Source organism: Anguilla rostrata, chromosome 9 (genome assembly GCF_018555375.3).
Source record: "Anguilla rostrata isolate EN2019 chromosome 9, ASM1855537v3, whole genome shotgun sequence".
NCBI lineage: Eukaryota > Metazoa > Chordata > Actinopteri > Anguilliformes > Anguillidae > Anguilla > Anguilla rostrata.
Window position 1 is genome coordinate 39863020 of NC_057941.1, and position 12381 is coordinate 39875400.

General features: G+C 40.2%; 1 protein-coding gene across 2 annotated transcripts in view; it reads left to right on the top strand.

Annotated features, from left to right (window-relative positions):
• Nucleotides 1-12381, top strand: part of arhgap42a (Rho GTPase activating protein 42a) — a 92703-nt gene that overhangs the window by 45724 nt on the left and 34598 nt on the right. For both annotated transcript variants that reach the window (XM_064352105.1, XM_064352106.1), the window contains exons 5-6: nt 11931-12032; nt 12216-12326. In XM_064352105.1, the coding sequence (XP_064208175.1) occupies nt 11931-12032; nt 12216-12326 (213 nt within the window). The remainder of the gene's footprint in view (nt 1-11930; nt 12033-12215; nt 12327-12381) is intronic.

Sequence of the window (12381 nt, forward strand, 5' to 3'; positions counted from 1 at the left end):
TTGTATTGCTATTTTTTGACTCAGTGATGCAAGACTATTAGTCACACTTTTTTGTACTTTTTATATATTTTGTTGTCTGTAGGTATGTCAGTTGTGATCTGAATTGAACAGATTTGTGTCGGAATTGTGTACAAAAATGTGTGACATACTGTAGAGTTTCCACGGTGCAAGGGGAAAACTGCATCTTTGTCAGTTAGCACTGGCTTAGACCAGACAAGGAGGTGAATCATAATGCCTGTGAAAGGCTGATGAATATCTATCTACAAGCTTGAATGCCTCATCCAGTGCTGTCATTCTCTTGTCACACAGAGCACCTGACTGTGAAAGCAGGCACTGGAAATGACAGGTTGGCTAAATAAATTTTCAGGTGAAGCTGGAAGCTGGTGCAGATCGTGGTTGGTTCCTGCCGTGTGTTGTGAATGTTAGCTTCCACTGATTAAAAGCCGGGGCTTTTTCTGCGTTGTGAATGAGGCCGAGGAGGGAGGGAGGCCAGTGAACCGGCGCGTGTGAGACAGACGGTAGCGACTAGCAGCGAGGGATGCTTAAACGCAAGCTGGGAGCTTAAGCGTGATTAGTGCACCCTGGCAGTCTCCCCACCATTTCCTCGACCGGGCCAATTTACCCAGCAGAATGGCTCCCGGCAGGTATTGCGCTTAATGGGTCAGAACCGCCTTTTTGAAGATGGCGGTAAGGGAGGGGCAGCGGGGCTGTCCCATGATGCTGGTCGGGTGCGACGGGCGCATCTGAGCATGACGGGTTTCGTTTAGCGCCTGTCAATCTGCATGGCGGCTTTCCTGGAGTGACCTTCCCAAACACCTCGTAAACACAAACGGTCTCCCGGGGAAACGTGTCACACAGAGAGCAGAAACAAGGCGATATTTGCCAAAGGGCGCCTTTGATTATGTGACGTGCGATTTGCCTTGAGAAGCAGGAGCGTGCTGTCACATACACTTTGCCACATCACACTCTCTTAGCGGTTTCTCTTGAGAGTCCGGTGGTCACTGAAGTATTATTGCTTTATTTCCGTTACACAATTATGGATTGTGAGCCTTTTTGACTGGACCAAATCTTTTGTTTGTTTTGTTCTTGTTATTATTTTCATCTGTTGAGAACAGGTGATGATAATTACTCAGGGCCTTATTAGCAGCTGCTTGCTGTCACAAGCTTTTTGTAAAAAAAAAAACAGAAGCTTTATGCAGAATGAACCTTTTAATTCCCTCATAATAAAGATGCAACAAAGTATTTTTCTGGAAACAGCTGACCAGCAGTGTCAGAAGTGGGGAGCATCTATCATCATTCTGGAGTGGAGGTCAACTTACTTGTCTCTCTCATGGGTAGTTTTTTCGGGAGGAGTGTGGGGACTGGATATCTCAGAGGCTATGTTTAAAAACAGCTGCCAGTGGAATCTCCCACACTTGTTCTGCATTTTTTGACATCATCGTCCACAGGCTGCCTTTAGACACCCCCCTGGTTTCAGCCCCAAGGTGTTGGTGTGACATTTTTATGGATCCTGATACAGCCCTGTTCATCCATTCCCTCTTCCCTTAAAGGAATGAGACTTATCTTGTGTTAGACAAGAGTTTAAGGTCTGTAACGCCATAGACAATTACTCTGTGTTTTGGTTGGCAAGTAAGCAAGTTAGAGAACAACTGCACGAGTGAACGTTGGAGGAGGATCTTAAGCTTTAACTTTTCTTGTGACATTTGAACATGTCATCTCATTGACATTTAAATAATACTGATGTTTGCAGTTTTCTGGTGCACTTTTAATGCATTGCACGAAGCTGACTAGGCCAGAGATAAGCTCTTTTGTCTTTTTCCTCTCTTTTTCCTTTTTCCCTTTGGAAACAATCCAGTGACAATATAAAGGTGACCTTGGAGTCAAGTCTCCCTCCCCTTCCCTGCCAGTTAACTGCCATTCTGAGCTTGATAAATTCTTAACCCCATTACACTGTGGGACACAAGGACAGCTTTCAGTCGATGCTATATTCAGCGCCACAAAACAAACCTTACGGTGATGCCCCTGCAAACACTGTAGGGCTGTGTGAGTAAAGAGTAGAGAACTGGGACGTGTTAACCTGAAGGATGCAGGTCTGATTCCTGAGTAGAGATTTTTAGCATTTTTAGCATGCGCCTGAAGAAGTATCTTAATCTGAATTGCATCAATAAAAATCATAACAGTATGAATACAATATTCATAAACCTGTAATATATTAGCTATGTGGAAAGCACTTTAAACGTCTGTTTGAGAAGTGCTGTATAAAGTATGTTTATAACTTCTGCCAACAAAGTTGACGGGGGTTTTAAGTTTTCACCCCATTCAGTCGGTCTGTCTGTTTGTCTTCTGTCTGTTTACACAGTATCTCCAAAATATATGAATGGATTTGCATGAAACCTTTTGGAATGGTTGATCAGAGGGCAAGGAAGAACTGATAAACTTTTCACATCAATTAGCCAAAAAGGGGATTGGTGTGGGTCTCACAAAAAAGCATGTAACTTCCGGACTGATTCATGTAATGCCATAAAACTTTGTGGAAAGTTTGGCCATGGGGCCAGGAAGAACTGATTAACATTTCACACCGATTTCCCAAAGGCTGTGTGGCAGTGGGTATAGCTTCTCACAAAAAGCAATGTAACTTCTGAATGGATTCAAGTAACACTATGAAACTTTGTGTGCATATCAGCAGGGGGTGCTGAAGAGCTAATTTCGGGCCACTGAACAATTATAGTGCTGATTAATCACATGGTGTTTCAATAGCCAGCTAAAATTCTTCAGAAGGGCTGGGAAGATATTTTTTGCTTTTGGTGACCATCCAACATGTGGAACTGGGATATCTTGACAATTAATATTATTTATTATTATAATGTACGTTCCCTGGGATAAGAGTATCAGCTAAGAAAGTAAACAGCGTGCAACGTGGAACCTTCTGTGTATCCTGTAAAAATGCCCCAGTGAACCATTTTGTAAGGCTTCCTTGCCTGTGTCTTTCCCCCCTTGGTCTTGGCAGGCCTGCAGAATGAGGGAACATCACTCATGATAACCCCCCCCCCCCCCCCCCCATCCCTCCTCCTCCAGCATGAATCCTTCACAACACATCATTTATAATTAACAGCCTCGGCTGGCAGACAAGTGACATCAAAGAGAGCACAAGGGAGGATCCCCAGTACTCTGACAGCAAGAACACAGGAAAGGTGTCTGCAAATAAAATCTCCCCTTCCCTCCAACTTACCAGAACATTCTGGGAAAACGACAAGCAAGCCTATGCCTAGCTGTGAAGCATGGGCAAGGATTGGGGGGGTTGTGCATATATATAGAAACTTTGGCTGTTTGTTCTGGAGAATTTAAGTTTGTGTTAAAACAACATTCCAAGGACATAAGATACCTGTGACCATCTTAGAGAAGCAATTGTTGCTGTTCATCTGGGTTATAAAGCCATTTCCAGACAATATGTAGGCAATCATTCCACTGTGAGAAAAACCATTTACAAGTGGAGATTATTCAAGATGGTTGCCAGAAATTGCTAAGAACCCTGAAGCTGCATCCAGGGACCTACTGGTCCATTGTCTGTCCCCATTACACATAGGCTGCCCCTGCATAGCCCAGATTTATGTAATATCGTCTTCAAGGGACCCAATTTAGCAACAGTGTCCGCCAGCCTTCGCCAGACATCTGTCCACAGCGTCCACCTAACGTCCCTCCAGCGCCTGCAGGCGTCTGCCGGCCCATGGCTCCCTGGTCACCCCAGCTTCAAAGCATTCTGTTTGGCATGAGACATGCCTGTGTGCTGGGGCACTCTTTTTTTTAAAAAGCCCTTAATGGGGAACGGGCGCAATAAAGACCACAGGTGGTGGGGGTGGGGGAGGCCCGTCAGAGCCCTGTCTCGGTGGGGGGGGAGGCTTGTAAACAGAGACACTTTGGGGACATGAAAGCACCTCTGTCTTCATTATGACTAGAAGCAGTTCAGCCAACTCGTGTTTATTTTTCTGAAAAGAAATGCCATTAAATGAATGTTGTTTTGCTTCAAACCAAACACATCCTTTGGGGCCTAATGGGGCATGGGCGCTTGGAATGCTGTTAGGTAAATTTGTCATCCGTAGTCTTCAGCAGCGCAGTATAATGGTTAGGGAACAAAGCTTGTGTCTCAGCTTCTAAGTTTGATTCCCAAGTTAAACACTGCCATTATGGCCCTGAGTGTAAGGCACATTACTGTATTACTTCAGTAAATATCCAGCTGTAAAGGAGTAGTTTAAAAAGAAGTAAGCAGTGGCTAAGAACATCTAAAGTACTTGGATGCTTAAGTGTAAATTAGACTGTTAGGACATGAGAGTGTCTCACCTGGTTCTCTCTGGACTGCGGCTTCATGGGTATGCTATTGGGCAGTAGTGGTGCATCATTGGTGAAGGATTTTGAGTTTCTAAGCTATGGCTTGCAGGTTCAATTCCCGTAGATGGACTATGCTAAGGCACTCTATAGTTTTGTATAGTTTTCTTTTTTGTATAGGGACTATATGCATAAATAACTGTCCTTTGAGCCATGCATGCAACTTTGAATGTCTCCATAAGTAAATGGAAAGTGTTAAAAATGAAAGCCATGTGAATCAGGATAAAGGTTTTGTGACAATGTGCTAAGCAGGTATGTCAGGTAATAGAGGGTATGCATTGACGTCACTTTCCCCCCGGAATACGCCCCCTCAGTCGGGAGTATAGAAAACTGCAAAAAAAAGACAGTGATCCTTACAACTTACCAAAGAACCAGTGGTCCATGGACATTCAACAAGAAATTGTAGCTATTTTTTTACAGACTGCCGAAAGCTAAAGAAAAGAGAAGCAATGCATCGCTGCAATTTGCTGAAACAACTCGAATCCAGGCATCGAAGCATGTATTTGCGGTTGTTATTTTGTGTCAGGTATGTTGGATGTTTGGGTAAAATCATACCTTAGTATTAGCTAGCCAAGCATATGAATTATTATCTAATCATCCTCCCTTTGTTTGTAGAACACAAGGCTCATCATCATGGATGTTTTTTTAAATAAATGCTGACACAAACTTTACAGTTACACAGAATATAAATGAAAATAAATATTTAATTGATGAGTAGTCAATACAGTAGCCTACATAACTTAAGGTCTGTAAAAAAGATAGCTCCGATTTCTTGTTGAATCTATTTGTACAGTCAATCGCACAACAGCTCTTTCCCATTTTAGATGTGTTTTTTGTGTTTTCACGGCATTCAAGCTGAACGCTAACGCTATCACTCAGTAATCTTTCTGCCACTCAGTGGGTGTAACCGCACTGACTTCCACCTACTGTGACGTCATGTGCATTACATTACATTACATTACATTACATTATAGGTTCTTAGCAGACGCTCTTATCCAGAGCGACTTACAACAAGTGCAATATAGCAGGGGTATGCAACCTTGGTCATCATGAGTTGCAGGGTCGTCTGGTTTTCACCTTGAAATCAACAGTCAATTCAGATCAAGTTAAAAACTAGGTTTGGTGAATTAACTATGTAATCAGCTGTTTAATTGATTACTGTGAAAACCAGTGGACAGCTCTCCAGCTCCAGGGTGGCAAACCCTGTATTAATGGTAATGGTATTAATGGTAAGGGGGCGGGGATATGGCCAGGAAAAAAAATTCTTTCAGATGTTTGAGTGGAAAACAATATATACTGTGGTATTTTGTGTCAATATGGCTAATAAGCAAACTAATCATGATAACATGGTTAATGAACACGTTTTTGCTAGTTTGTTTGCAAAGTTTCAGTTTGTCTAAGTGAATTGAAGTCTTAGCTTGAATAACTCACAGGAACATATTTTTTCAAAATCGGGAATGGTCAGGGAATGTTATTTCAAAGATGAGGGTGTGTACACATTAACCCCTTTAAGGGTTTTTTTTCCCCCAGTACTCTAGTTAATTTAGTGTCTCTCAGGTTGCACGTAAACTTGAAAGCAGTTAAAACTCTAAACTTGAAATTCAGAATCATTCAACAACAAAATTGTACCAATAAATTCATGGACTATTTCTAATCGTTTAATAGTTTTTTTATTTTTTTATTTTTTTTTAAGCGCAATTTCTCCTATAGATGGCTTGAAAAAACACTTAGGCGGCCCGCCTAAGGTATTTCAATGTAGGAAAAACCCTGTTCTTTGCGCAAGCCCCCTAGTGGCTAGTACACCAGCACCCTGAGATTGCTCAACTATGAGTGAAAACAACTGGTCTTTATTAACTTTATTAGTAGACAATACACAACTACTATGACGAATATGGAGTTTCTAAGTGCCACCATTGTTGCGTAGTTCGTCCATGTAACAAGCACCACCCGCCCAGTCTCATCTGCGCCTAGGGTGACGCATTGGACAATATCATCTATGTGGGAGTTCATAAAAATGTTCTTTTGCCACCAAAAATGTGTTTTCCATCGTAGCAACAAGATAAAGCCAACAGTAGCCCAAAGCTTTGGCAATACAGTGGTGAAAAATTGCTCAAGGTATATCAAAATAAACAAGAGGAATTATTGTGTAATTGTGCCATGTCAAACAACTATCAATATCTGATGCTAAGTATGGAATGATTATACAGTCTTACCATTGGTCTTACACTTAGAGCCATTACTTTCAAGATTCAGTAGTCATTAATTGCAGGGCTTGACATTATCCTTCAGGCAAGTGGCCCAGATTGTCCCATAGCTGAACTTGAATTGAAAATGTTGTCCTATTTAAAAAAAAAACACTTTCCAGGTCCAGTTTTACAATTGTGATGCAGTGAATACAACAATACATGGAGCATGTAACAGAAGGAATTTAATGTTGAGAGAGAGAGAAGGCTTCCCTAGTACTTGGCCAGTTTGAGGAGGAACATCTGTAATATCTTCTTATTGTGCTTCTTCAGCTTAGCTAATTCAGTTTTTCTTTTTCTCAAATTTACTCTAATTTACTCTAATAAGCTGACTATATGCATAAGAAAAATTCTTAAACAACACTCAGCCCATTGTTTCTTCTCGTCCACTGATTAGGGTAAACGTCCCTATTAAGCCCACGTACCATATAAGCCCACTTGCAACTTCTGAGTCAAATTTAAAAAAACTACATCATCATTTTTTGCTGTGTGATGTTTTTTCGAATGAAGCTGCTTGTTACGTAAATGGCACTTTTTATTGTAAGTCAATCACATTTGTCGATATTGAGTTATCGAAGCATATGTGTGGCATGTGCCTGCTGATCCCAGAAGAAGTTGCAAAAAAACTTAGGTGATTTTGGTACCCTCAGAAAATAACCTTTTTTGTATATTTCTACTCCTGTTTTTGGAAAGTACTCACTTGTTATCAAAATTTAAGTGATTAGTGTTTTGAATGAGACATATGTTAGAATATTACCTGAATTAGAAATATTGTGTCTTTTGAAATCAAAATATGAGTTTTAGCACGCTAGCAAACAGACCACATGCTGCATCAGTACAGTAGCTACATAGTATGGTTCATTGCAATGACATAAAGCATGATAAGCATGTATAGTTTATATTTTTGTATGCAGTTTATATTATTATACTGTTAAATAGACAATAAATGTGTATGTTTATCTTTATTTATTTTTTAATTAACATTTTTACCTGATGGGCTTAAAGGGGACTCTAGCAAAAAAATCACACTGCCTGAGGTGGATGTAAATGAGTATAGCTAATTACTTCTCTACATGATCAATTTATACTTTTCATATTATGTTAGTGCACCATATATAGATTTATTTCATATAGTTGTTTTTTAATGTCATGTGAGTAGAATCAAATATTCTGTCTTTTAACCATAAATTCACTGATGTTCCCTTTAAGCCCACCTGTTCCCATTAAGCCCACTTTACTGTGTTTCAATGGGGATTTGACCTTTGAAACATTTTCCTCCCTAATTTTGACCTCACCTGATGAATCAGCTCCATAATTCAGATAATTAATACCCTATTTAAATATCAGTGATATTGCATAGGTCAATTCATTCTGGATAGGCCTGTATTCTATCTTAACGTTAGCAATAATTTTTTAATCTTTACTTTTCAGATGAGTTTTAGTTTAAGATGACTAAAACACGAAAGAACTACAGTTCATGCCCACGCATGATAGAAGCGCAAGTTCATCCTCTACAAAGCAGGGCTGTAGGGACCTGGACCATTCTATTTGCGCAATCATGAGGTCATTGAAAATCTACAAAAATAAGATGAAAGCCATGAACGACTTGCTAGCGTAAGACAAAGACAACCACACCGTGGGCTAAAGATTGAAGCAAACAAATAAAATAAAGCTTAGACCACCCTATAACCTGTTATGTTACACTACTAAGATGGAGCATGGAGCAAATGATAGCCTTACTAAAACGATAAAATCACCTCAAAGAGCATAGGCCTACGTTTAGTCTAGGAGAAAGTAGAAATTGAAGAAATGTTGACATCTTTCTTGTTTATTTTGTTTAAGTTATAGGCTAATGATACATGAGCTTCAATATGTTATGACTGATGTCTCCTCATAATGAACTGTATGTTTTAATGTTACTCCACAATGAACTTAATGGTTTTAAAATGTGTTTTTACAATGTTTTCAAACTACTATCCTAAATGTGATTAACATTTGAAAAGTTATTGTTTAATTGTAAATCCTGAAATTGACTCATTTACTATCCTTAGAACATTAGTATTGAACTTGAAATTGTTTTTCATTCAGTCAGTCGGTCTTCAGAAATCTTCATAAAAACACCTGCACTTTCAACCAGCTGACTGGACCAGAAATTTTGGCCAATTTCAAATGCCAACAGCGCACCATAGGATAGAGATACAGACAAAATGACAACACATATTGAAAGATGAAGTACTGAAGAGTAATTTCCACTATAGTTTTGATTTTGTTCGTAAATAGTTTTTTGGCTACATTCCAAAGAAGACATGTTGTAAGTTTAGCTTTTTCTGTGTTGACAACACAGCAAAAAGGCTGGTCATGCCTATTTCAAATGCCATTTATAGGCCATAGGATAGGATTGGAGACAAAATGAAAATAGCTATTGAGAACTAAGAGATTACAGATTTGAATAGAACAAGTTTGTATTGTTAAGATTTTTTAAATATATATTTATTTATCAACAAATCATGAAGTGGGCTTATTTGGAACACCCATGGGCTTAAAGGGTACGTTAGGTACCCATTAAGCCCATGCCAGACTTTTGACATATTTTGACTAATTAAACAATAAAAACATTAGAAATTGGTATAAATGAATTATTGACACTTCAAATGAGAGATTAGACTTTCATTATAACTAAAATGTTCTCACTTAAATTGGGGCAGTATACATGAAAAATGTCTGAAAAGCGGATTTGGTGGGCTTAATAGGGACGTTTACCCTAAATGGTTCCTATCGGCATTTAGAGCGATCCGTACATATTCACAGTTGTAACCCAAGTCACAGGGAGCATAACAGCCATTAGGAAAGTTAGGTTTGAAACCATAAAAGTGATATCAGGATATAAGTTAATTGCCATATTAATATAATGAAATACATGGGAGAGTTGCCATAAATGCAACAGTTTTTGATTTTGCTCATTTACTCAGAAAATATTGACACAAAAAGTGGAATGTACCGAGTTGTGGTAATGTTAAAAACGATGATGAGGCTACTTTTATTTGTTTCTTAACACTTGCTTTTACAAAGCAAATAGCCTACCACACAAGTCTGGTGTGTGCTTATAAATTCCTGTGACCAGGTGGCTGTCTCTTTTCATTAATCACATGGAGCATCTGGACTATGAGGCTGTGTCAATGCATCAAGCAAATTAGCTGAACACATTTAACATTAATGAACTAACTGTACTAACTTAAAAAGTCAACCATGCTGATGAGTAAAATGTATTGCTTTAATAAATACTAAACACCAATTAATATGCCTGGGTGCCAACCCTCTTGTTTTCCCTTTAGATGGCATTCTGTAAACAGAAAAAATAAGCCTGTTGTTTGCTATAGCTATAGCAAACAACATGGTCATAACTTACAACAGTTAGCCTTTGCTAATAATGCTCAGCATATTTGTTTTGAGGGCTGAATAGCTGTATAGAGGCATTGTTAACGTACCTTCGGCAGTGTTAGCATAGTGGCTCGTAGTGGCCTTCTTTGTTAGAATTAAATTAAATTAAATAAAAAATGCATTGGGTGAAAATTGGTTCTCGTAACTGGTGAGACAAATGAAACGCATGGACCTGTTTGATTTGATTTCTTCACGGTCGCACCGCACCAGAGTTTGTCACCATGGAGATTTCCCCGGTGCACCCCTTCGTCCACCCCACGGCAGCGACAGCTCTCATTCGGCATCACCACACGAGGTCATGGGAAAGGCTTTGTTTATGTCAAAACAGGAACACAAACAATCAGGATCCGGTTTCAGCCTCAGGTTCGAGAAGAAGACCTTTTCTCTGCTGGAGGTTCCGGGGACTTAAAAAAGAGGCAAAAGCGTGTGTTCTGTTGTTTCCTCCTTCCTGGCTTTTAAAAAAAAATTTTTTTTTTGTCAGTGGTAAGAAATCAAGTCATGCGTCGCTGAAAGACCAATGCGGTGTGAGTCTGGCTGCATGGAAACGAGGCTGACGTTTCGTTCCTGCTCAAGCAGAGCCTCATTAAACCCTGTGAGCAGAGCCAGGGAGAAATGTGATGGCCCCTCATCCCAGGATCCTTTTGTGTATTATTGCCGGTTGGCACGAGTTATGGGTTCCATCCACGGCCAACCCTGCTAAACTCAGCCAGGGGGGACAGCAGACAGCAGGTGTGCATTTCTAATAAAGGAGAGCAGTGACCAAGCAGGAAGAGGAGTCTGATGGGGACCACGTAAAGCCAGAATGTCTGTCAGCCTGGAATTATTATACCTCTACATTCTTGTTTTTCCCCCCACGTATTTTTAATCTTTTCACTTCAAATCAAGAACAGCTTGTGGTGTAGTAATTAGAAAACCTGACTTGTAAACCGAAGGTTATAGGTTCCCCACCACCCCCCCACCCCCCCCTCCCCAAACACTGTTGCGCCCTTGAGCCAGGTGCTTATCTTGACCTGCTTCAGCGAGTGTCCAGCTAATGGATAACAGGTAAATTGCCTCACTTTGGGTAAGGTCGTCCAAGCTGAGAGCATGAATAATGTCATGTAATCAGCAGTGTGTTTGGGTCTTGGGGGGAATACAGAAAATTCCTGTACATAACCTTCACCTGAATGCTTCCCCAGTGGAGGATGCCATCACACTTTGTCCCCCAAGAAATCGGTTTTGTGGAAAAAGTTTCTAAACAAAAGTTGCACCCCAAATTGCACAAATGTATCAAGGGACCCCAGGCGAGGAACTGGAACTCTACTGCAGGAAGTGCCATCATCTCCTGGGAACAGTCATTCCCAGAGTTCTCTACTGCTATTCCCAATGACAGTATACACAAAGGCCCTCCTTCTTTCTTCCATTTCCCAGTGTGTGCTTGCTATAGAAATCATTTGAATATGGGTGTGTCCAATGTGGAGTTATGCCCAAAATGGCTGTATTCCAGGGGTTTACTTTTATTATATTTACTGTATATGTGTGCACAGGTTGCTGAAGAGCATCAGAAAAAAGCAACACTGGAGTCATAGCTTTAGGCTGCCACCTAGTGGCTGTTTGGTCACACTATACCTGAGGCACAATCTCCATTCTCGCAGCCAGTGAATGACAATTTCTTTGCGGAGACAACCTCAGAGATTCTTAAAGTCTTCAAACTGGGATGCTCAGAGTACGAGTACTTGTTTGTTTACAAGTGTGCTGTTTGTTTACAAGTGTGTCTTATATAATGTTTTATCTTTGAAGATTATGTACTTATCACTGTAATGAGAGTGCAGGAAATTCCAGGCCTGGTACAAAGTTGATTGATTTTTTTTTTTGTTTACTTTCTCAAAGGAAGGAAAGAAGAAATTTGACAAGGAAACTGAAAAGTACTATTCAGTTTTGGAGAAGCACCTTAATTTATCATCTAAAAAGAAAGAAGCTTTTTTACAAGAGGTAAGCTAATTTGGTTTTTCCTCCAGCAGATTTTTGAATGCTACAATATACCGCTCAAAGTACCCCATGACATTTCTCACAAAATAGTTCCGCTTCGATGCAATGTTGCCAATAACAGTTCAAAAGCCTTGGTCTGTGGGCTGTTTGCCTGTCACCCAGGTAACCAATCCTTCTGATTCTCAGGCAGATGCCCAGATTGACAAAGAGAGGCAGGTCTTTTATGATGCCTCCCTCGAGTATGTCTTCAAAATCCAGGAGGTTCAGGAAAAGAAGAAGTTTGAATTTGTTGAACCCGTAAGTTATGCCCTCACACATTGCATGCACACTATGTTTCCTCAAATCTGAATTT